General features: G+C 44.0%; 1 protein-coding gene across 1 annotated transcript; it reads left to right on the top strand.

The window, feature by feature from the left end:
• The first annotated feature begins 424 nt into the window (after positions 1 to 424).
• Positions 425 to 5,775, top strand: LOC128644275 (uncharacterized). The gene is made up of 2 exons (XM_053696949.1): positions 425 to 830; positions 4,315 to 5,775. Exons 1-2 carry the CDS (start codon positions 602 to 604, stop codon positions 4,890 to 4,892), a joined length of 807 nt encoding a protein of 268 aa, XP_053552924.1. The 5' UTR covers positions 425 to 601; the 3' UTR covers positions 4,893 to 5,775.
• The last annotated feature ends 20,683 nt before the right edge of the window (positions 5,776 to 26,458 follow it).

The following is a 26,458-nucleotide window of genomic DNA, read 5'->3' as shown; positions in this document are numbered from 1 at the left end:
GTTGATCTTCACGAGGGGGCTATTGGTGAATCAATGGAGGAATTACCTCAGGGGGGGGCATTTCTCTGGCCAAATGAACCCGGGGGTCCCTGTTGGAGGCCCCCGTGGGCAGGTTGCAAAGGGTATTACGGCCCGGCAAAGGGCAAAGGCCCCGTCGGGTAGTAATCCTCGTCAAGGGGCAAAGGCCCCATTGGGCAATTATAAAGGTGGCGCAGCACCTATTGGGCACGCTAGGAGTATGCCTAAGAGCGCTGGCAGTAATAGTGAGGTTTCTTTGGGCAAAGGCGGCGCCCGTGCAGGCGGCGCTTTTGGCGCGCAAATTGGTGGGAGTGTAGGGGCTAGGCCTCAGGCTCCAGGCGCATCCCCGGCAGCAGCGAGGAAGGTAGTAACTAGGTCTTCTACCAAACATGGTGCACCAGAACAGTTTCAGAGTTTAGATTTAGCGGTTGCATCCACTAGACGTAAGAAAGCCACCCCTATCACTCAGAAGTCAGTACATTTTAGTGAAGAGATAGAGGACTTTACAGAAGATGAGCAGGGTGTGTATGATGATGTTGCAAGTGGCGAAGGCACCCATGATGTCCATGATGTGTGTGAGGGGATGCATGAACGGTCTGGGCACAGGGGGAGGGGTAGAGCAGACCTTCCCCTTCGTGGTACTCCTCTCTGGCAATCTCTTTTGCAGGAAAGCGACATGGCTACGTCAGGAGATTCAGGCAGCGGGTTGGAGAGAGGTGCTGAGAGCGGCCAGGATTCCATGGTGTCAGAGGATGAGCGTCCTTCTACTTCGGGAGTCGTGGCGATTCCAAACAGGACCGGTGTGAGAGATGGTGAGTCCTCAGTTTCAGTGGGGTTGCGGGGTTTTACCTCATCCTCGGATGATTCTGGGTCAGAAAATGACAAGGAACTGGGGTTGCATGGGAAGGGCAATAAAAGAATGTATAAGATGCTTAGATGGTTAACTGATGAGAAGAGATCAGAAAAAGGGGGTTTGCGTGACCGTCATGACTATATTGCCTCTGGTAGGTCCGACAGGGCTGCCCCACCCAGACTTCGCATAAGTGGGGTGGGGAGGCCTGTTAATCGGAAGGTGGCACTCCAAGGGGATACTAGATCCTGGTCTTCTTATGATCTGCACGAGCATTTGAAGACTAAGACAGTACGGAGAATTCAAGAGGGTAAATTTGTTAACATCTTCGAGCTCTCGGTGGAAGCCCTAAGGCAGAAAGCGAGAGCGGAGGATGGGACAGGCCCCAAGAAGTACCAGCGCCCAGATACATTTCACGAATGGCGCCGGTGTTTCAGGATCTATGCGTCCTGCTATTTGCAAAAATGGCCGGACCAGTGTTTAGCCGTGTTGAAATACATGGAAAACATGGAGATCATTGCTGATAATTATCGCGATGGTGCCTGGCGGGATTATGATGAGGAGTTCCGCAGAAAGATGGTGGGTAATCCACTGTTGGATTTCGGGTGCGTAGAAATGCAACTCTGGGCCCGGCTGGGTCCCGAGAAATCGCTAGGTACTGCGGTGGCCCCGGCGGGTGCAACGCAGTTTCGACCCGCAAATAGATTTCGCAGACGCCCAGCTGGGGTTTGTTGGAAATTCCAGGACAAGCAATGCACGTTGGGAACCGCGTGTTCCTTTCGGCACGCTTGTCGCATCTGCGGGGGATTTCACCCTGCCGCAGACTGCGTTAAAAAAGGGGAGAGACAGGACAGGACTGGGCCAAGAGGCCCTGCTGTCGCTAAGAGCGGACACCCCGCTGAAGGTGGCCGCAATTAGTAAGTGGCTCACGCTATACCCCGACAGGGTAACGGCGGCCTTGTTGGAGTCAGGGCTCCGGGAAGGTTTTGTTATCCCCGTACAAGGTCCGGTTTCGGGTGCGGCTTCTCGCAGGAACCTGAAATCTGCCTCCCTTTTCCCGGAGGTATTAAAGGAGAAATTGGGTAAGGAAGTTTCACTGGGTAGAATGGCTGGCCCGTTTAGGGAAAGACCTATGCCGGGATTGGTTATCTCGCCTCTAGGGGTCGTGCCCAAGAAAGACCCAGGAAAGTTTAGGATGATACAACATCTCTCATACCCAAAGGGAAAGTCAGTCAATGACGCCATTCCTCAGGACTTAAGTACCGTATATTACCAGTCATTTGATGATGCCTTGCAAGTAGTACGCAGATCGGGTCATGGGGCTTTACTGGCCAAGCTTGACATCGAGTCTGCTTTCAGACTCTTGCCGATTCACCCCGCATCATTTTACTTAATGGGTTGTTTCTTCAACGGACACTATTATGTTGACCGTTGTTTGCCCATGGGGTGTTCCATTTCCTGCGCCTATTTTGAGGCGTTTAGTTCCTTCTTGCATTGGGCCGTGGCGGAAGTGACAGGAGAGGATAGGATTGCTCACTACTTGGACGACTTTCTCCTGGTCGGCAGACAGGGGTCTAGGGAATGTGAGCTGCTCCTTTACGCCATGCGGCTGTTGATGGAGAAATTTGGAGTCCCCTTAGCAGAAGACAAATCGGAGGGCCCTTGCACTTGTCTAACTTTCCTGGGTATCGAAATTGATTCGGTAGCCCAGGAATGTAGGCTTCCGGTTGATAAGGTACAGAAGATGTTGGCAGCAGTCAGGAGCCTCGCAGCGGCGCAGTTTTGCACGCTGAAAGAGCTCCAATCGGTTTTGGGTCTGCTCAACTTTGCAGGGAGGGTCATCCCGATGGGGAGGATTTTCCTGAAAAGAATGGAGCGCTTGTTGCCGGGAGTTACTTCCCCTAAGGCCAAACTAATGGTTAATAGTGACATGAGGGAGGACCTCCGTGTCTGGGATCGGTTCCTCAGGGATTTCAATGGGATCTGTATTTGGAGAACCCCCCAGACTCCGGCGCGAGAACTGCACCTCTTTACTGATGCTGCTGGGGGTTTTGGATACGGCGCCTATCTCAATGGCGAGTGGAGCGCCGAACCTTGGCCGGCAGAGTGGGCGGCCAGGGGCCTGACCAGGAACCTGTGCCTTCTAGAGCTTTTCCCCATTCTGGTGGCGTTGGAGATCTGGGGGGACAAGCTCGAGAACCGCTCCGTCATTTTTTGGACGGACAATTTGAGCGTGGTTTACGCCATTAACGGTCTCTCTTCGTCCTCACCACCAGTAATTCGATATCTGAGAATTCTGGTTTTGAGATGCCTCAAGCGGAACATTGAGTTTCGGGCTAGGCATGTCCCAGGAGTTAAAAACGTTATTGCTGATGCACTATCTCGCTTTCAATGGGAAAATTTTAGGAAATGTGCTCCTGAGGCTGCCACTCATGGCTTTCCCTGTCCCCCTTTTCTTTGGCAGGTGGCTTTGGATGGCAGTCCCTGATTCCGGTGCTTAAGGCGTCCCTGGCACCTTCCACTTGGAAGTCCTATATAAGGTACTGGGAAGAATGGGTATTCTTCTGCGATGTCCAAGGATTTCCTTCTTGTGCTGGTGAGCAGGACTGGCTATTGCGCTGGCTCGCGGAGCTTAGGGCTAAGTTAGCTAAGAAAGGGGCGGTATCCGCGCGGTTGGCGGCGGTGTCCTTTTTCTGTAAACTATTCACGCTGACGGACTCTTCCAAAACGTTTTTGATTCGTCAAATACTGAGGGGTTGGGGAAGGTCGGAAGTGCGGCGTCCAGACGTTAGGGAACCCATAACGGCGGACAGGTTGGTCCTCCTGCTTCGTGTTTTACCGGAGGTATGTTCCTCAGACTACGAGGTGCGGCTTTTTTCAGCGGCGTTCGCCATGGCGTTTCATGGTGCTCTCCGAGTGGGGGAATTGGTCCCCCAGTCTAAGTTGGCGAAAGTGGGTGGCGTCCTGGCGGAGCACGTCAGGTTTACGGATAATGGGGTATTACTTTTCATCCCTCGATCGAAAGTCGATCAAGATGGTAGGGGGGCCTGGCTGTCGCTACCCGCGCATGCGGGTTCCGCCTGCTGCCCTAGTGCACTGTTGAAGACCTTCTCGGACAGGCGTCCAGTGGGTGCGGTTAGATTTTTAATTCATCAGGATGGTACCCCCCTGACGAGGTTTCAATTTCGGAAGGTTTTGGGGTGGGCGGCTAAAAAAGTGGGCTTGAATCCCAATACTATAGCTCCTCACTCCTTTAGGGTTGGAGCTGCTACGACGGCGGCGACTTTAGGCTGGTCGGCTGACCGCATAATGGCGCTTGGGAGGTGGAAGTCTAAGAGGTATCAGATTTACGTTAGGCCACTTATATCCCAATGTTAATATTTGCTGGTTGATAATGTTGCACACTGCGTTGCCATTATATGCCCTAACTCTTGTTTCTATTGCAGGGCCTAGAAGTGGGCCACTTCGTGCCTGGATCGTTGGGCACTCGTTCGTACACTGGGCGGCTATCCGAGCGGCATCGCAACCTGGAGGGCAGCAGCTTGGGTTCTCATTCTCCAGGGTGGTAGTTAGGTGGTTAGGGAGGAGAGGCCTTTGCTGGGCAGATCTGCCTGGGTTACTGCAATCCGCCATGAGGCGGTGGGAGAAACCCCATGTGCTGATCATCCACTTAGGTGGGAATGATCTCGGCTCAATTCCCGGCCGGGACTTGAGCGCAGTGATCCAATCAGATCTGCGCACCTTTAAAGCTTGGTTGCCTGGTGTGAGAATGGGCTGGTCAAACATTATACCGAGGTTGACGTGGAGACACATGGCCAATCATAGGGCAGCGTTCCAAGTTCGCAAGAAGCTCAATAGAGATGTTAGGAAGCTTATGTGCGAGCTAGGTGGTTTTGTTGTGGAACACAAGTTCATTACGGCCGCTGACCGTAGCCTGTACCGAGGCGACGGGGTCCATCTTACGGACCATGGCATGGACCTGTTTATTGAAGATATACGTCAGTCCCTACTCCTATTTGTGTGAGTTGGGTGGCGGCGAGAGTGGCCCTTGATATTCGGGCGATCTCGTGGCGGGTGGACAGTGTCCGGGGGCAGGATGTGATCGAGGTAGAGTGACGGCACTTCCGGCCAGGGATGAAGTCCCCAGACGCGCGTCTGGGGTGTTCCCTGCCCGTGTGATTACGATGCCGAGAATTCCCTGTTTTATAGTATTGAGCTACGCTCTGCTTCTTCTCCTGCGCCCTGGTACTGCCCATCTTGTTAGCATGGGTTACTACGTTTTAGCTAGTACCTGATTGCCGCCCCCCTGGTCCATGTTTATTCAGACGGTCGTTAGTTCTTGTGTTGCCACAATAAACGTGACCTGCGGGTTTTCTCTAACCATAAAAAGTTGTTGTGTCGTTATTTTGTGTGTTATTTATTTCTACGTTTAGAAACTAAGTTGAGTTTATGTTAAACCAAGAATGTATATAGTTATAAGTTATTCTTTCCACAGAGGAGGATATGGCATTTAATCCCTTAAGGAAATGTAAGGCAAATTGCCTGGAATGCACATAAGGGTTAAGGCCAAGACGGAGGAGGGGAGTGTTGTGTTGTGTGTGTGAAACAATGTTGCAGAAAGAGAGGAGGGGTTCCAGCTTACCTTTTTAAGCCCAGTACAGGAAGCACATGTCCTCTTTCTGCTGTTTTTCTCAAAGTTTTCCCCACCCTTCCCTCCCTTTGTTTATTATTTTGCAATCAGTAGGGGGATCCGTCCTTATGGTGGTCCCCAGGGACTAGGGCTATCCGAAGGCTTGATGAGGGCTAGCCAGCCTATTTCTGTAAGTCCAAGGACGTTAAGTTTCAGCTCCCCAGGTATTTCAATCTGGTTTACGCACCTTTTTGATCCTGGCCCTTACTGGTACGGAGTGGTGGTTTGCGCCCTGGGCTGGCGGGTGGACAGTGTCCGGGGGCAGGATGTGATCGAGGTAGAGTGACGGCACTTCCGGCCAGGGATGAAGTCCCCAGACGCGCGTCTGGGGTGTTCCCTGCCCGTGTGATTACGATGCCGAGAATTCCCTGTTTTATAGTATTGAGCTACGCTCTGCTTCTTCTCCTGCGCCCTGGTACTGCCCATCTTGTTAGCATGGGTTACTACGTTTTAGCTAGTACCTGATTGCTGCCCCCCTGGTCCATGTTTATTCAGACGGTCGTTAGTTCTTGTGTTGCCACAATAAACGTGACCTGCGGGTTTTCTCTAACCATAAAAAGTTGTTGTGTCGTTATTTTGTGTGTTATTTATTTCTACGTTTAGAAACTAAGTTGAGTTTATGTTAAACCAAGAATGTATATAGTTATAAGTTATTCTTTCCACAGAGGAGGATATGGCATTTAATCCCTTATGTCCCAACAACATCTACAAATGGTGTGTTTTTATTTTTCATTTTTAATATTTGATTGTAGGTCTCACTCGCACGGTTCGCTTAATTGCAACTTTCATAGTTAATCTTGAAATTTCCATTTCCACTCCTAACCCATCTAAATGCATATGTTAGGTTGTCACACATTTTTTTAAACAGTATTTACAACGATTGTTTGTTAAAGCACCGTTTCCATTTTGGAGTGAACTGAAAATAAAATGGTGGTGATGAGTCTCTATGCAAAAGTCTTATTATAATAATAACCCCTTAACGACCAGTGCTGTAACCTGTACGACACTGGTCGTTATGCCCTTAAGGACCAGCGACGTACCCTGTACGTTGCTGCAGTCCTGGGCTTCTCACTGCTGTGATCTTGCTAAAAATAGTGAGATTGCGCTATTTCTGCATATTTGCAGAGTTGTCATCCATGGCCCTCTCTGCATCGCATAGCGGTGGTGCCAATCATTGGTGGGTGGAAGTGTAATGAGAGAGGCGGGTGGGCGCCCATCTCTGGAGGAGGCGGGAGTGGGTGGGACTGTTCGGCCACGCTACAGGGAAGCCCAAAATAAAATAAAATAAATGTATCATTGAGGGTAAAGGAGGGAAGAGCAAGGAGGGACAATGAGGGGGATCCCATGTGGGATCCGTTAACAGAAAGGGATCTGGGAGTGGGAGTGGGTAGTGTATTGAGGGGGGGCAGCTACACTACAGAAATAAAATGGGACTTTTATTTTATTTATTTTTAAATTGCCAATTTTGCAGCAAACTGGGTACTGGCAGACAGCTGCCAGTACCTAATATGGTGGCAAATAGGTAGAGGGGGGAGGGTTAGAGAGCTATTTTGGGGGGGATCAGGGAGGTTGAGAGGTTAGGGGGGAACCTACACTGCAGCAAATATATTTAAAAAAATAAATATATATATATATATATATATATATATATAAACTTTTATTTTCATACTGGCAGACTTTCTGCCAGTACTTAAGATGGCGGTAACAATTGTAAGCTGGGGGAGGGAATAGAGCTGTTTGAGGCGGGTCAGGGAGGGATCAGGGGGTGGGATGTGTCAGGGGGAGGCTGATTTCTACACTAAAGCTAAAATTAACCCTACAAGCTACCTAATTAACCCCTTCACTGGTGGACATAATACAAGTATGGTGCGCAGCGGAATTTAGCAGCATTCTAATTACCAAAAAGCAAAGCCAAAGCATATATTTCTGCTATTTCTGAACAAAGGGGATCCCAGAGAAGCATTTACAACCATGTGTGCCATAATTGCACAAGCTGTTTGTAAATAATTTCAGTGTGAAACCTAAAATTGTGAAAAAGTTAGCATTTTTTTATTTGATCGCATTTGGCGGTGAAATGGTGGTATGAAATATATCAAAATGGGCCTAGCTCAATACTTTGGGTTGTCTGCTAAAAAAAATATATAGTTTTGATAGGTAAATATAAAAAAGGCTCTATTTCTATTTAAATGTTATGATGGCAAAAATGCTAAAAATGCTCTGGTCTTTTTATTATTTATTATCTCCTTTTACTAGATTATAATGTTATTTAAACTGTAAATCAGGAACCTCCTGCCTTGCTACACTGTATCTTCCTAAGAGACCCTTAAAGGGACAGTCTAGGCCAAAATAAACTTTCATGATTCAAGTGATAAAAGTAAATTTTCCAATTTACTTTTATCACCAATTTTGCTTTGTTCTCTTGGTATTCTTAGTTGAAAGCTTAACCTAGGAGGTTCATATGCTAATTTCTTAGACCTTGAAGCCCACCTCTTTCAGATTGCATTTTAACAGTTTTTCACCACTAGAGGGTGTTAGTTCACATATTTCATATAGATAACACTGTGCTCGTGCACATGAAGTAATCTGGGAGCAGGCACTGATTGGCTAGACTGCAAGTCTGTCAAAAGAACTGAAAAAGGGGCAGTTTTGCAAAGGCTTAGATACAAGATAATCACAGAGGTTAAAAGTATATTATTATAACTGTGTTGGTTATGCAAAACTGGGAAATGGGTAATAAAGGGATTATCTATCTTTTAAAACAATAACAATTCTGGTGTAGACTGTCCCTTTAAACAAGATTGCACCTTTGTGACATGCTCTTTATAGGAGACGCGCTCTCATGCACTTTAAGTCCAAACTAGTTCACTAGGGTGACTTTTAAAGCGCTTGCATCTACATTATGATACTCACGGTCATAAAAGCTCATTCACAAATTAAATAAACGGATTACAATACTTAACAGGACAGTCTACTCCAGAATTTGTATTGTTTAAAACAAAATTTATGCTTACCTGATAAATTTATTTCTCTTGTGGTGTATCCAGTCCACGGATTCATCCATTACTTGTGGGATATTCTCCTTCCCAACAGGAAGCTGCAAGAGGATGACCCACAGCAGAGCTGTCTATATAGCTCCTCCCCTAACTGCCACTACCAGTCATTCGACCGAAGACAAGCAAGAGAAAGGAGAAACTATAGGGTGCAGTGGTGACTGTAGTTTAAAAATAAAAAAACACCTGCCTTAAAATGACAGGGCGGCCGTGGACTGGATACACCACAAGAGAAATAAATTTATCAGGTAAGCATAAATTTTGTTTTCTCTTGTAAGGTGTATCCAGTCCACGGATTCATCCATTACTTGTGGGATACCAATACCAAAGCTATAGGACACGGATGAAGGGAGGGACAAGGCAGGCGCTTAAACGGAAGGCACCACTGCCTGTAAGACCTTTCTCCCAAAAATAGCCTCCGAAGAAGCAAAAGTATCAAATTTGTAGAATTTAGAAAAAGTATGAAACGAAGACCAAGTCGCCGCCTTACAAATCTGTAAAGCCTCATTTTTAAAAGCCCATGTGGAAGCCACCGCTCTAGTGGAATGAGCTGTAATTCTTTCAGGAGGCTGCTGGCCAGCAGTCTCATAAGCTAAGCGGATTATACTTCTTAACCAAAAAGAAAGAGAAGTTGCTGAAGCCTTTTGGCCTCTCCTCGGTCCAGAGTAGACAACAAACAATGCAGATGTTTGACGAAAATCCTTAGTAGCTTTTAAATAAAACTTTAAAGCACGAACCACGTCAAGATTGTATAATAGACGTTACTTCTTTGAAGAAGGATTAGGACACAATAACGGAACAACAATCTCCTGATTGATATTCTTATTAGATACCACCTTAGGAAGAAACCCAGGTTTGGTACGCAAAACTACCTTATCTGCATGGAAGATCAGATAAGGGGAATCACACTGTAAGGCAGATAACTCTGAAACTCTTCGAGCTGAAGAGATAGCTACCAAAAACAGAACTTTTCAAGATAAAAGCTTGATATCTATGGAATGCAGAGGTTCAAACGGAACCCCTTGAAGAACTTTAAGAACTAAATTTAAACTCCATGGCGGAGCAACAGGTTTAAACACAGGCTTAATTCTAACTAAAGCCTGACAAAACGCCTGAACGTCTGGAACATCCGCCAGACGCTTGTGCAAAAAAATAGACAGAGCAGAAAACTGTCCCTTTAAGGAACTAGCTGACAATCCCTTCTCCAATCCTTCTTGGAGAAAAGATAATATCCTAGGAATCCTGACTTTACTCCATGAGTAACCCTTGGATTCACACCAATGAAGATATTTACACCATATCTTATGATAGATTTTCCTGGTGACAGGCTTTCGAGCCTGAATTAAGGTATCAATGACCGACTCGGAGAAACCACGTTTTGATAAAATCAAGCGTTCAATCTCCAAGCAGTCAGACGCAGAGAAATTAGATTTGGATTGAATCAACTGTGCAAACACCTCCGGATGGAGTTCCCACACCCCCGGATGAAAAGTCTGCCGACTTAGAAAATCCGCCTCCCAGTTCTCTACTCCTGGGATATGGATAGCTGATAGATGGCAAGAGTGAACCTCTGCCCATAGAATTATTTTTGAAACCTCCAACATTGCTAGGGAACTCCTTGTTCCCCCTTGATGGTTGATGTAGGCTACAGTCGTGATATTGTCCGACTGAAATCTGATGAACCTGACCGCAGCAAGCTGAGGCCAAGCCTGAAGAGCATTGAATATCGCTCTTAGTTCCAGAATGTTTATCGGAAGGAGTGCCTCCTCCTGAGTCCACGAGCCCTGAGCCTTCAGGGAGTTCCAGTCTGCACCCCAGCCCAAAAGGCTGGCATCTGTCGTTACTATTGTCCAATCTAGCCTGCGGAAGGTCATACCCTTGGACAGATGGACCCGAGATAGCCACGAGAGAAGAGAATCCCTGGTCTCTTTATCCAGATTTAGTAGAGGGGACAAATCTGTGTAATCCCCATTCCACTGACTGAGCATGCAGAGTTGCAGCGGTCTGAGATGTAGGCGGGCAAACGGCACTATGTCGATTTCCGCTACCATTAAGCCGATTACTTCCATACACTGAGCCACTGAAGGGCGAGAAGTAGAATAAAGAACACGGCCGGAATTTAGAAGTTTTGACAAACTGGCCTCTGTCAGGTAAATCTTCATTTCTACAGAATCTATCAGAGTTCTTAGGAAGGAAACTCTTGTGAGAGGGGATAGAGAACTCTTTTCTTCGTTCACTTTCCACCCATGAGACCTCAGGAATGCCAGAACAATGTCCGTATGGGACCTGGCGATTTGAAAATTTGACGCCTGTATCAGAATGTCGTCTAGGTAAGGGGCTACTGCTATACCCCGCGGCCTTAGGACCGCTAGGAGTGACCCTAGAACCTTCGTAAAGATTCTTGGTGCCGTAGCTAACCCAAAGGGAAGAGCCACAAACTGGTAATGCCTGTCTAGGAAGGCGAACCTGAGAAACGGATGATGATCTCTGTGTATCGGAATGTGAAGATAAGCATCCTTTAAGTCCACGGTAGTCATATATTGACCCTCCTGGATCATAGGTAGGATGGTTCGAATAGTCTCCATCTTGAAGGATGGGACCCTGAGAAATTTGTTTAGGATCTTGAGATCTAAGATTGATCTGACGGTTCCCTCTTTCTTGGGAACTAGAAACAGATTTGAATAGAAGCCTTGCCCCTGTTCCTCCTTTGGAACTGGGTGGATCACTCCCATAACTAGGAGGTCTTGAACACAATGTAAGAATGCCTCTCTCTTTATCTGGTTTGCAGATAATTGTGAGAGATGAAATCTCCCTTTTGGGGAAGAAGCTTTGAAGTCCAGAAGATATCCCTGGGACACAATTTCCAACGCCCAGGGATCCTGGACATCTCTTGCCCAAGCCTGGGCGAAGAGAGAAAGTCTGCCCCCTACTAGATCCGTTTCCGGATCGGGGGCTGATCTTTCATGCTGTCTTAGAGGCAGCAGCAGGTTTTTTGGCCTGCTTTCCTTTGTTCCAAGCCTGGTTAGGTCTCCAGACCGGCTTGGACTGGGCAAAATTTCCCTATTGTTTTGTATTAGAGGAAGTTGAAGCTGCGCCACTCTTGAAGTTTCGAAAGGAACGAAAACTAGTCTGTTTGGTCCTTAATTTGTTGGACCTATCCTGAGGAAGGGCGTGACCTTTTCCTCCAGTAATATCAGAAATGATCTCCTTCAGTCCAGGCCCGAATAAGGTCTGCCCCTTGAAGGGAATGTTGAGAAGCTTAGACTTTGAAATAACGTCAGCTGACCAGAATTTAAGCCATAGCGCCCTATGCACCTGAATAGCAAAACCTGAGTTCTTAGCCGTTAGCTTGGTTAAATGAACAACGGCGTCAGAAACAAATGAATTGGCTAGCTTAAGAGCTTTAAGCTTGTCAAGGATATCATCCAATGGGGTTTCTACCTGTAGAGCCTCTTCTAGAGACTCAAACCAGAAGGCCGCAGCAGCAGTGACAGGGGCAATGCATGCAAGGGGCTGGAGAATAAAACCTTGTTGAATAAAAATTTTCTTAAGGTAACCCTCTAATTTTTTGTCCATTGGATCTAGAAAAGCACTTCGCAAGGTTAGAGACTGCTCCCTCCACCTTAGGGACCGTTTGCCACAAGTCCCGTGTAGCGGCATCTATAGGAAACATCTTTTTAAAAACAGGAGGGGGAGAGAACGGTACACCTGGTCTATCCCATTCCTTAGTAATAATTTCTGAAAACCTCTTAGGTATTGGAAAAACATCAGTGTAAACAGGCACTGCATAGTATTTATCCAATTTACACAATTTCTCTGGGACTACAATGGCGTCACAGTCATCCAGAGTTGCTAAAACCTCCCTGAGCAACACGCGGAGGTGTTCAAGCTTAAATTTAAATGTAGACATATCAAAATCAGGTTGAAGTGTCTTCCCTGAGTCAGAAAAATCACCCACAGATAGAAGCCCTCCTGCTTCGGCTTCTGCACATTGTGAGGGTATATCAGACATAGCTACTAAAGCGTCAGAGAGCTCTGTATTTGTTCTAGCCCCAGAGCTGTCTCGCTTTCCTTGTAACCCTGGCAGTTTGGACAATACCTCTGTAAGGGTATGATTCATAACTGCCGCCATGTCTTGTAAAGTATACGCAATGGGCGCGCTAGATGTACTTGGCGTCCCTTGAGCGGGAGTTATAGGCTCTGACACGTGGGGAGAGTTAGTCGGTATAACTTCCCCCTTGTCAATTTCCTCTGGTGATAAATCTTTTAAAGCCAGAATATGGTCTTTATAACTTATAGTAAGATCAGTGCATTTGGTACACATTCTAAGAGGGGGTTCCACAATGGCTTCTAAACATAATGAACAAGGAGTTTCCTCTATGTCAGACATGTTTAACAGACTAGTAATGAGACCAGCAAGCTTGGAAAACACTTTAGTTAATGTGAAAAAGCAGAATATAAAAAATGGTACTGTGCCTTTAAGGGAAAAAAACAAACACAAAAACTGCAAAACAGTGAAAAAAAGCACTTAACTCTACGAAATTTTTACAGTGTGTATAATAGACTAAAATAGCATTGCAGCCACTTGCAAATGGATGATTAACCCCTCAGGCTCAAAAACGAAGCAGAAAAACGGTAAAACCGTTATAACAGTCACAGGCAAACTGCCACAGCTCTACTGTGGCTCCTACCTTCCCATAAAACGACTTTTGTAGGCACAAAAACCCTTTACAGAGGTCCAATATGTCAGGGAAGCTGGATGTCTCAGAATGTAAAAACTACTGCGCAATTAGAGCGCGAAAATAGGCCCCTCTCACCATGCACTCAAAGTGAAAGGGCCATAAATAACTACTCCTAGGAGAAATCTAGTCAGCCATGTGGAAAACTAGGCCCCAAATAAAGATTTATCACCCTTAGTAAAAAACATTCTTTATATCATGCAAACGTTTTACATACTAAGCCATAAGAGCAAGTAACATGAATATTACCCTTTACTGCAAGCATGATGCCAGTCGTTTATTAAATCACTGCAATCAGGCTTACCTTAAATACATCAGGCACTGTCAGCATTTTCTAGACCTTATCATCTTTCTAGAAAAAAATATACTGAACATACCTCAGAGCAGTTAATTCTGCAGGCCGTTCCCCCAGCAGAAGTTTTCCCATACTCTTCAGTTATGTGTGAGAACAGCAGTGGACCTTAGTTACAACCTGCTAAGATCATCAAAAACCTCAGGCAAAACTCTTCTTCTAATTTCTGCCTGAGGTAAAAACAGTACAACGCCGGTACCGTTTAAAAATAACAAACTTTTGATTGAAGATAAACTACACCACATCTCTCTTGATACTTCCTTTCTTGTCGAGAGCTGCAAGAGAATGACTGGTAGTGGCAGTTAGGGGAGGAGCTATATAGACAGCTCTGCTGTGGGTGATCCTCTTGCAGCTTCCTGTTGGGAAGGAGAATATCCCACAAGTAATGGATGAATCCGTGGACTGGATACACCTTACAAGAGAAAAAGATAGATAATCCCTTTATTACCGATTCCCCAGTTTTGTATAACCAACACTGCTATATTAATATACTCTTTACCTCTGTGATTACCTTGTATCTAAGCCTCTGCAGACTGCCCCCCTTATTTCAGTTCTTTTGACAGATTTTCATTTAGACAATCAATGCCCTCTCGTAAGTAACTCTACGGGTGTGAGCACAATGTTATCAATATGGCATACATGAACTAATGCCCTCTAACTGTGAAAAACTGTCAAATGCATTCAGATAAGAGGTGGCCTTCAAGGGCTTAGAAATTAGCATATGAGCCTACCTAGGTTTACCTTACAACTAAGAATACCAAGAGAACAAAACAAAATTGATGATAAATGTAAATTGGAAAGTTGTTATAATGACATGCCCTATCTGCCTCAAGTTTAATATTGATTAGACTGTCCCTTTAACTATGAAAGTCACAATGAAGTGATCTTCTCTATAAACCAAATTTAAAATACGCTAGTAATGTTAGAGACGGTCACAACAGTTGGAGTTTAATTTACAATCAAATATTAAGAATTAAATATAGAAATGTGGCATTTGTAGATGTTGATGTCCTGAAGTGACTTCATAAACATCTAATTAGCTGTAATATCACGTAGTCAACTCATATATATGTCTATGTACCTATACGTATGTAAATGTGTGCCTTGTTCCCTATATACAGCCTCTACAATAGGGATAGATGGAGCTTTAATGAATTGATACCATGGGCTCCATTTATCAATATTTTTTTAAATACGACTTTCAGTTCTCCCATCAGTTCTCCGCAGCTCGCCTTTGGAGAGGCGCACATGTACGCCAATATTTATCATAAAACCGGTAGTATTTTAACGCCAATTTCCAAAGTCGAGATGCGCCGGATTAATGATAAATCTGGCCATTAGTATTACATATGTGCCTTATTTATCATTATAAATAAATTCACTTGTTTTTTTGTATATTAAATTGTCTTACTTTATTTTTTTATTTAAAAACAATTCTTTAAACTACCATTGACCGTGAATTATAATATTTAAATACAAAACTATAGTAATGTTAATGTAATAAAATAAAACAATAATACATTTATCTCCTTTCACACCCCCTGCAGAACTTTTGACTCCTATAGATATTCAAAAATGTCACTGGTGACACGTTACATTGATGGAATATTGTTAGCTTTAGACTGATAAGCTAGTCTTATTTACAGATAGTAATGAATATGACACCAAATTGTTATATTGAAATCATATATTTATTCTAAAAAAAAATATGTTATCTTCACATTCATCATTGTTAAAAATATTATACAGAAGAAATTTACATCTTTTCATATCTCATTCGCATTTTCCGCACTGTGGAGTAGTTTGTTATCAGTCCAGTTTCTGCTTTAACCCCTTAATGACGACATCACTTCCATTTTCTGTCCGTTTGGGACCATGGCTATTTTTACATTTTTGCGGTGTTTGTGTTTAGCTGTAATTTTCCTCTTACTCATTTACTGTACCCACACATATTATATACCGTTTTTCTCGCCATTAAATGGACTTTCTAAAGATACCATTATTTTCATCATATCTTATAATTTACTATAAAAATATTATAAAATATGAGGAAAAAATGGAAAAAAACACACTTTTTCTAACTTTGACCCCCAAAATCTGTTACACATCTACAACCACCAAAAATACCCATGCTAAATAGTTTCTAAATTTTATCCTGAGTTTAGAAATACCCAATGTTTACATGTTCTTTGCTTTTTTGTAAGTTAAAGGGCCATAAATACAAGTAGCACTTTGCTATTTCCAAACCATTTTTTTTTTTTTCAAAATTAGCGATAGTTACATTGGAACACTGATATCTTTCAGGAATCCCTGAATATCCCATGACATGTATATATATTTTTTTAGAAGACATCCCAAAGTATTGATCTAGGCCAATTGTGGTATATTTCAAGCCACCATTTCACCACCAAATGCGATCAAATACAAAAAAATCACAATTTTTTTTCACAAACTTTAGGTTTCTCACTGAAATTATTTACAAACAGCTTGTGCAATTATGGCACAAATGGTTGTAAATGCTTCTCTGGGATCTCCTTTGTTCAGAAATAGCAGACATATATGGCTTTGGCGTTGCTTTTTGTAATTAGAAGGCCGCTAAATGCCTCTGCGCATCACATGTGTATTATGGCTAGCAGTGAAGGGGTTAATTAGGTAGCTTGTAGGGAGCTTGCAGGGTTAATTTTAGCTTTAGTGTAGAGATCAGCCTCCCACCTGAAACATCAGACCCCCTGATCCCTCCCAAACAGCTCTCTTCCCTCCCCCACCCCACAATTGTCTCTGCCATCTTAAGTACTGGCAGAAAGTCTGCCAGTACTAAAATAAAAGGTATATTTGGGCTTTTTTGTGTTTTATTTTTAAGCATATTTACATATGCTGCTGTATAGGATCCCCCCTTAGCCCCCAACCTCACTACCTCAGCTCTCTAACTCTCCCCCTCTACCTTAATGAGTGCCATCTTGGGTACTGGCAGCTGTCTGCCAGTACCCAGTTTAGAAAAAAATTATGATTTTTATTTTTTTTGCCCTTTTCTGTAGTGTAGCTTCCCCCCAAAGACCAACCCCTCACCCCTCCCAGATCCCTTAGATTGTTTTTTAATAGTAAATCCCCTCTTTTCTCCCACTTATTAGCATTCAATTTTTCTGTAGTGTAGCGGTTCCCACCCACTCCCGCCCTGTGCACGCACCTGCCCACTGCCCCCCGTGCACGTGCGGTCGTCTGTGCGCATGTCCGTCGGTCTCTCTCCCGATCCCGCCCCCCTCCACATCACACGGCCCATCAATGGCCGCCCACCCGCCTCCCGCGTCGGCTCCCACCAACAATACCGGCCATCGATGTCCGGTGCAGAGAGAGCCACAGAGTCGCTCTCTCTGCATTGGATGGCCATGCAGGGTTATTGCAGGATGCCTCGATATTAGCCAATAGCTGTGCGGTAAATCTAGCTCCCATGAAAACGTCACCTCTCAGCAACAAATGTTTTTAGCCATGGGCTGCTGTAGGAGCTAAAAGCAGCGATCGAGTGAAACAAATAAAGGAGCTTCCTACATGAAAGCTTTAGTGTAGTGTAGTAGACAACCCCAAGTATTGATCTAGGCCCATTTTGGTATATTTCATGCCACCATTTCACCACCAAAAGCAATCAAATATAAAAAAAAATCACTTTTTCACAAACTTTAGGTTTCACACTGAAATTATTTACAAACAGCTTGTGCAATTATGGCACACATGGTTGTAAATGCTTCTCTGGGATCCCCTTTGTTCAGAAATAGCAGACGTATATGGTTTTGGCATTGTTTTTTTTAAATTAAATACCGCTGTGCATCACACGTGTATTATGCCCAACAGTGAAGGGGTTAATTAGGTAGCTTGTAGGGTTACTTTTAGCTTTAGGGTAGAGATCAGCCTCCCATCTGACACATCCCACCCCCTGATCCTTACCAAACAGCTCTCTTCCCTCCCCCACCCCACAATTGTCCCTGCCATCTTAAGTACTGGCAGAAAGTCTGCCAGTACTAAAATTAAAGGCTTTTTTTTTTTTTAAATATCTATTCAGCTGTGATGGATCCCACCTTAGCCCCTAACCTCCCTGATCCCCCCCCCCCCAAACAGCTCTCTAACCCTGCCCCCGCTACCTATTTGCTGCCATCTTGGGCACTTTTTTTAAATGTTTAAATTTTTATATTTTTATTGAATAATACATTTTTCTGTAGTGTAGTTGCCCCCCCTCAATACCCCCTCCCCCTCCCTCTCACAGATCATTTGATCTTTATTTATTCCTCCCTCCCTCTCCCTCCTCTCCCGGCACCCGGCGTGCACATTGCACATACAGGAACCGGATGCCGAGAAGCGATTGGCCGCCCACCCGCCTCCCTGTTATGGCTCCCACCCACCAATGATCGGCACCATCGCTACAGGTGCAGAGAGGGCCACAGAGTGGCTCTCTCTGCATCGGTGTGTAAAAAAATGGTATTGCAGGATGCCTCAATATCGAGGCATCACTGCAATACCATGAAAGCGGCTAGAAGCGATCAGGATCACTTCCACCGCTTCAATCCCCTAAGGACGTATAGGGTACGTCGTTGGTCGTTAACTGACCTTTTTTGTAGGACGTACCCTGTACGTTCTTGGTCATTAAGGGGTTAAGCAGGACTTCTAAAAGTTCATTTTTGTTGACCAAAATGTTTTGATCCTCAGGAACTAAAAAATAAATAAATAAAAATGTAAATAAGGACATATTTTATATAAAAAAAAGTTACACTTTGGGTACTCTTTGGCGTCTCCAAAAGGACATACTTCCATCATCAAGACAGTTTTCACGGCCCTTTGCCAAAGAAATAGCAGCAGTGAGGCGTATTTCTAAAAATATATTTATTTGGCGCACACGTGCACCTTGGTGAAAGAGAATAGAGTGTGAGAATTTTGTGGTCGTATTTGCTTAAAGGGACAGTTTAGGCCAAAATAAACTTTCATGGTTTAGATAGAGCATGTAATTTTAAACAATTTTCCAATTTACTTTTATCACCAATTTTGCTTTGTTCTCTTGGTATTCTTAGTTGAAAGCTTAACCTAGGAGGTTCATATGCTAATTTATTAGACCTTGAAGCCCACCTCTTTCAGATTGCATTTTAACAGTTTTTCACCACTAGAGGGTGTTAGTTCACATATTTCATATAGATAACACTGTGCTCGTGCACGTGAAGTAATCTGGGAGCAGGCACTGATTGGCTAGACTGCAAGTCTGTCAAAAGAACTGAAAAAAGGGGCAGTTTGCAGAGGCTTAGATACAAGATAATCACAGAGGTTAAAAGTATATTATTATAACTGTAGTACAACAAGATTTCACAGTTCAGTCAATAGGAGTTAAAGAGAGAGAGAGAGTTGTTGGTATATATTGAAATATCATTTTATTAAATTCGTTAAAACAGACCTGGCACAGCACATAGAAATCTCCACTGCTGACGCGTTTCCTGCCTCACGGGCAGTTCATCAGAGCATACAGAGATCACCTGAAGCTGCTGTTTAAACACACAGGTAAACCCACAAGGTCCAATCACATTTTCACTAGGTGTTAATAGAAAACACCCACTCTTTAACCCATTCATTACCATTGATGTATTACACATTGTTTATATGTGACCGAGCCGGTGGGGTACCTGAGGTGTAACAGCGCAAACATAGAAATACAAAGTGTGAACAATTTAATCTAAAATTTTAGTAAATATAATAAAACTTGCTTGGGAACAATTTAGATCTTAGCCAATAACATGCAAAAGTTAGGCCTATGTTTAAACATTGCTTTAAAGTTGTTTAAAGTTAATGATAATAAAGATGAGTTAGCCCATAGCCGTTTACACTTTGTATTTCTATGTTTGCGCTGTTACACCTCAGGTACCCCACCGGCTCGGTCACATATAAACAATGTGTAATACATCAATGGTAATGAATGGGTTAAAGAGTGGGTGTTTTCTACTAACACCTAGCGAAAATGTGATTGGACCTTGTGGGTTTACCTGTGTGTTTAAACAGCAGCTTCAGGTGATCTCTGTATGCTCTGATGAACTGCCCGTGAGGCAGGAAACGCGTCAGCAGTGGAGATTTCTATGTGCTGTGCCAGGTCTGTTTTAACGAATTTAATAAAATGATATTTCAATATATACCAACAACTCTCTCTCTCTTTAACTCCTATTGATTGAACTGTGAAATCTTGTTGCACTTTCGTTGATGTTGAATAAGCGTTCAGGAGAGCTATAACAGTTACAGCATAGGACAGCCTACGACACAGGCACTTACCAGTCGGAACAACAGTGAAGTGCATACAGCGTCCACACCGGAGGATAGACGGTTTGTTAGCAAGCACACCTGAGTGATTTGCATTCGCTACTAAGCTGATACTGTCTGACCCACGTAGCTATCGATAGACACCGGAGTGGTAAGCACGCTGTTTATATATCACATCTTATGACAGTCTGAAGTATACACAATATAAATGGTTATACACCAGCAAACTCTGTGATTTCCGCATTTGTTGGGACCTCGTATGAGGAATAGTTCACAAGAGTTATATGAACACTATTAGTACACTGTATTAGTAAACACAAAATTTTTAATCATTATTATTATAACTGTGTTGGTTATGCAAAACTGGGAAATGGGTAATAAAGGGATTATCTATCTTTTAAAACAATAAAAATTCTGGTGTAGACTGTCCCTTTAATTTTAGGCGTATTTTGCATTTATAAATAGGAGAAAAATTACGACAGCGTATTTATAGGCGCAAATGTAGGAGAATTACAATGATAAATGGAGCCCCATGTATGTTAATAAACCTCTAGAATGTCTTATGTGGCCATTTCAGGGTGATTTTGAACATAAGCAAGATAACAGACTGTTTCCACATAACTGTGAAATATTTGATGTCCAAAATGCTCTTTCAGGGACTCAAGTCCCTAGAGGTGTTAAATTTGAATAGCCAAAATGGCTCGAAAAGTTGTTTAAAAGTGACTTAAAATGGTCTGTACAAGCAGATAGTTGTAAGTGATAATGTAATGCAGAAAGCAGCAGGAGTATATAATAATAAATAAAAATATATAATTTACTAAAAACCCTTTTTTTTTTACTGATCCCAATTTTTTTCTTTAATGATTCAGCTAGAGCATGACATTTTTAGCAACTTTCTAATACTCATTTTTTTCCTTCTCTTGGTATCTTTTTTTGAAAAAGAATGAATGTAAGCTTACGAGCTGGCCCATCTTTGGTTCAGCACCTGGGTAGCGCTTGCTGATTGGTGGCTTAATGTAGCAAGCACTATCCAGGGTCCTGAACAAAAAATGGGCTGGCTCCTATGCTTATATTCCTGCTTTTTCAAATAAAGATACCAAGAGAATGTAGAAAAATTGATAATAGGAGTAAATCAGAAAGTTGCTTAAAATCATGAATCATGAAAGAAAAAAAATTGCGTTCAGTATCCCTTTAAAGGGACACACTTTTTCTAACTTTGACCCCCAAAATCTGTTACACATCTACAACCACCAAAAAACACCCATGCTAAATAGGATCTAAATTTTGTCCTGAGTTTAGAAATACCCAATGTTTACATGTTCTTTGCTTTTTTGCAAGTTATAGGGCAATAAGTACAAGTAGCACTTTGCTATATCCAAACCATTTGTTTTTTGGAATTAGTGCTAGTTACATTGTAAGACTGATATCTTTCAGGAATCCCTGAATAACCCTTCACATGTATATATATATATATATATATATATATATATATATATATATATATATATATATATATATATATATATATATATATATTTATTTTAGTAGACAACCCAAAGTATTGATGTTGGCCCATTTTAGTATATTTCATGCCACCATTTCACCGCCAAATGCAATCAAATAAAAAAAATTGTTCACTTTTTCACAAACTTTAGGATTCTCACTGAAATTATTTACAAACAGCTTTTGCAATTATGGCACAAATTGTTGTAAATGCTTCTCTGGGATCCCCTTTGTCCAGAAATAGCAGACATTTATGGCTTGGCATTGCTTTTTGGTAATTAGAAGGCCGCTAAATGCTGCTGCGCACCATACATGTATTATGCCCAGCAGTCAAGGGGTTAATTAGGGAGCTTGTAGGGAGCATGTAAGGTTAATTTTAGCTTTAGTGTAGTAGACAACCCAAAGTATTGATCTAGGCCCATTTTGGTATGTTTTATGCCACCATTTCACCGCCAAATGCTATCAAATAAAAAAACACAAACTTTTTCACAATTTTAGGTTTCACACTGAAATTATTTACAAACAACTTGAGCAATTATGGCACAAATGGTTGTAAATGCTTCTCTGGGATCCCCTTTGTTCAAAAATATCAGACATATATGGCTTTGGCATTGATTTTTGGTAATTAGAAGGCCACTAAATGCCGCTGCGCGCCACACGTGTATTATGCCCAGCAGTGAAGGGGTTAATTAGGTAGCTTGTAGGGTTTATTTTAGCTTTAGTGTAGAGATCAGCCTTCCACCTGACACATCCCACCCCCTGATCCCTCCCAAACAGCTCTCTTCCCTCCCCCACCGCAAAAAATTTTTTAAAAGATATATTCTGCTGTGTAAGATCACCCTTAGCCCTAACCTCCCTGATCCCCCCCAAACAACTCTCTAAACCCCCTGTGATGAGAGCAGGATGTGATGTCACTAGTTTGTGGGCGGGGCTTAGGTTTGGTGTCTGTGTCGCAGTTAGTTTAGTACAATCAACCTGTCTAGATGTGAATTGCTATTCTCTGTAATAAAATAGAGTTGTACCATCATTGCTGTGTCCTGCATATGTCCTGCATCTCATGACATGGTGTCAGAAGTTCTGGACTGCGCTTCTGTTCCTGATCGATTGCAATGTCAAAGTTTACCCCACCTGAGCCTTTTGACTTCTCTCAGCCTGCAGCTTGGCCCACATGGCGTCAGCGGTTTCAGCGCTTCAGGATTGCATCCAAACTGAACAAGGAGAGTGGTGAAGTACAAGTTAATTCTCTTTTATTCTCTATGGGGAAAGATGTGGAGCCAGTGTTCAATGCTTTTACTTTCCAAGAAGGGGAAGAAGTTAACTTTGATATAGTTATGGATAAACTCAGTGTCCACTTTGTGCCCAAAAGAAATGTGATTCATGAGAGAGCTTGTTTTCACAAACGTAATCAGCGTGTGGGAGAATCTGTGGAGTCATTTGTGCGCAGCCTGTATGAATTAGCTGAATTCTGTGAGTTTGGTGTTGCTAAAGAAGAGCAAATCAGAGACAGAATAGTTATTGGAATTGCAGATGCTGAAGTCTCCCTGAAGCTGCAGTTAGAGCCTGATTTAACGTTAGAAGGGGCTATTAGGATGGCCCGCCAGAGTGAACTGGTGAAAAAGCAAAGTGCTGATCTGAGGTCTGAGAGTATTGTGGATGAAGTGCAACAGTCTAGGAAAACTACTAGTGAAAGGCACAGTGTGAGCGGTAGATCTAAAGTACTGGAAAGGCCTAGAAGTGGATGGGCGCAACATGGCCGATGCACACGGTGCTACCGGGCTCATGATCAGAGTGCTATATGCCCGGCCAGAGATAAAAGATGCAGAAAATGTAACAGAATAGGCCATTTTGAAGTGGTGTGTAAAACTGAATACATTAAGGAGATGCAGGTGGACAGTGACCAGGAGGGTCAGGAAGTGTCTTTTGTGGGGTCTGTTGTGGAACGGAAAAGCTCAGAGGAAGATTGGAAAGTTACTTTTACTGTAATGGGAGCCAAAGTTGATTTTAAGATTGACACAGGAGCAGATATCACTGTAATGTCTTTTGCCGAATTTATGAAACTGCCTCGACAGCCCCAGCTGGCGAAGGTTACTACAAATGTCCATAGTCCTGGTGGCCGCATTGATTGTGTGGGGAAATTTCTTGCCAGTTGTGAGTACAAGCAGAGGAAGTTCACCATGTGGGTGCATGTGATCCGAGGCCAGTGTGTTAACAGTTTATTGAGCAAAAAAGCAGCCTGTGACTTAGGCTTCGTGGCAAGAGTGAATGAGATTTCCGAAGATATGTTTGGCGAGTTGGGCCTACTGAACTGCAAACCTGTCCGTATAGCACTTAAATGTGACGCAGTCCCATACAGTATTTCTACCCCTCGTAGAATTCCGTTCCCGCTCATGCCTCAAGTGGAGAAAGAGCTTATGCGCATGAAGTCTATGGGGGTTATTGAAGAGGTTGTTGAAGCGACTGATTGGTGTGCCCCCATTGTTCCAGTTGCAAAGAAAAACGGAAAGGTGCGCATCTGTGTGGACCTAAAAAGGTTGAATGAAGCAGTGAAGAGAGAGAGATTTGTGCTGCCGATATTGGAAGATATAGCTCCAAAGTTGGCTGGGGCGAAGTTCTTTTCCACATTAGACGCTTCTAGAGGCTTTTGGCAGATCCCCCTGGATCCAAAGTGCCGCAAACTGACCACCTTTATCACACCGGTAGGTCGGTTCTGCTTCTGCAGACTCCCCTTTGGGATATCCTCCGCTCCTGAAATTTTTCAAAGGGAAATGAGTTCTCTCCTGAGTGACCACGTGGGCACAGCGGTCGTCATGGACGACATTCTAGTGTATGGGTCCACAGCGGAGGAGCATGATCAGCGTTTAGGTTGTGTGCTACAGGCTATCAAAGAGTCTGGGCTGAAGCTGAATAAAGAAAAGTGTCATTTTAGGAAAACTGAATTATGCTACTTTGGGCATATCATCAACGGGGATGGCATCAAGCCAGACCCCGAGAAAATTTGTGCTATTGAACAGATGAAGATCCCTTCTGATCTACATGAGCTGAGACAGATATTGGGCCTTGTAAATTATGTGGGCAAGTTTCTTCCAGATCTATCAACAGTTTTACACCCTGTCACAGAGTTGCTTAAGAAAGACGTTGCCTGGGTCTGGGGACCTTCACAAGAGAAAGCTTTTCTGCATGCCAAGTCCCTGCTGGGGTCTGCCCCAGTGCTGGGGTTCTACGACCCTTCAAAAAAGACTGTGGTTAGTGCTGATGCAAGCAGTTATGGGTTGGGGGCTGCACTCCTGCAGCTGAATGACAAAAAACTACAGCCCATCGCCTACTGTTCCCGCACACTGACGGCTGCGGAGTCAAAATACGCTCAAATTGAGAAAGAGTGCCTGGCTGCAGTTTGGGCCTGTGAGCGCTTTCAGCGTTATCTAGTGGGTTTGGAGAAATTTAGTCTGGAAACTGACCACAAACCGCTAGTCCCTCTAATCAATTCTTACGACATTGACAAAACACCCTTGAGATGCCAGTGACTTTTAATGAGACTGCTCAGGTTCAATGTTCAGGCAGTGCATGTGCCGGGGAAACAGCTGGTTGTGGCAGATACACTATCCAGGCTCCCGCTGGCTGCTGCTGAAGAATCCTCCACAGAATCGGATGTGAAAGTGTATGTTGATTCAGTTCTGGCCTCTAAGTCCATTTCTTCAAGGAAACTGGAAGAGATAAAGAGAGAGACATATTTGGACACAGATCTGCAAGAAGTTATAAGGTACATAAGAGAAGGCTGGCCCGAGAGCCGGGCAGCCTGGATGTCTTTAAGTGCTTACCAGCCAGAGAGGTCGCAGCTCACGGAGCTGGAGGGGTTGGTGCTGTTCCAAGACCGCATTGTAATTCCTGTCAGCATGAGGAAAGAGATGTTAAACAGGATTCACGATGGCCACTTAGGCATTACAAAGTGCAGAGAAAGGGCAGCTACAGCTGTGTGGTGGCCTGGGATCAGCTCCGACATTGCAAATCATGTGTCTAAATGTGCCTTTTGCCGGGAACGCCGGCCTACTCAGAGAAGGGAGCCCTTAATGTCTACTCCGCTGCCTGCGGGGCCGTGGCAGAAAATAGCTGCTGATTTGTGCTAACTGCACAGGAAAAAGTTTCTTGTTGTGATCGACTACTGTTCCAGGTATTTGGAAATTGCACCCCTGAATGATATCACAAGTCAGGCCGTTATCATTCGCCTGAAGAGCTTGTTCGCCCGCTGGGGCATTCCAATGGAGCTGGTGAGTGATAATGGTATGCAGTTTGCTTCTACAGAGTTCAGTGCTTTCAGCAGGGAATATGATTTTGTACATTCCACGTCAAGTCCACATTATCCGCAGGCCAACGGAATGGCTGAAAGGGCAGTTCAAACAACAAAATTCATTCTAAAACAATCTGAGCCGTACCTAGCCCTCTTGTCATACAGGGCGACGCCCATTCAAGCCACCGGGTTTAGCCCGGCACAGCTGATGCTAGGACGCCAGATTCGCACCACTTTACCCTCAGTGGGTGTCTTCAAGCGCCTGGCCCTGTTCCTCGGGACGAAGTCCTTAGGAGGGATGAAGAGGCCAAAAAGGGTTATCGTTTCTTCTACGACAGGAGACATTCTGTCAGGCCCTTACAGGAACTGAAAGCGGGCCAAAGTGTCAGAATTAAACTGGACGATGAGAAGAAATGGAAGACGCCTGCTACGGTAGTTGGCCGCTCTCCAGAACCAAGGTCTTATACAGTCCTTACGGAGGGAGGAACGGTTACACGCCGTAACCGAAGACATCTTCAGTCTGTACCTGAGAGTCTGGAACTGGATGCCTCAGTACCACCGCCGGTGGGATCCCCTGTTCTAAGAGAGGTGCCTTCCCCTCAGCAAGACCACAACGGGGATATATCTTTGCCTCCAGCAGACTCTTGTTCACCATCTTCTGTATCAGAGGACAGTTCATGCAAAGTTACATCAAGCGG

Source organism: Bombina bombina, unplaced genomic scaffold (genome assembly GCF_027579735.1).
Source record: "Bombina bombina isolate aBomBom1 unplaced genomic scaffold, aBomBom1.pri scaffold_572, whole genome shotgun sequence".
Taxonomy (NCBI): Eukaryota; Metazoa; Chordata; class Amphibia; order Anura; family Bombinatoridae; genus Bombina; species Bombina bombina.
This window is presented reverse-complemented; position numbering and strand designations above follow the sequence as displayed.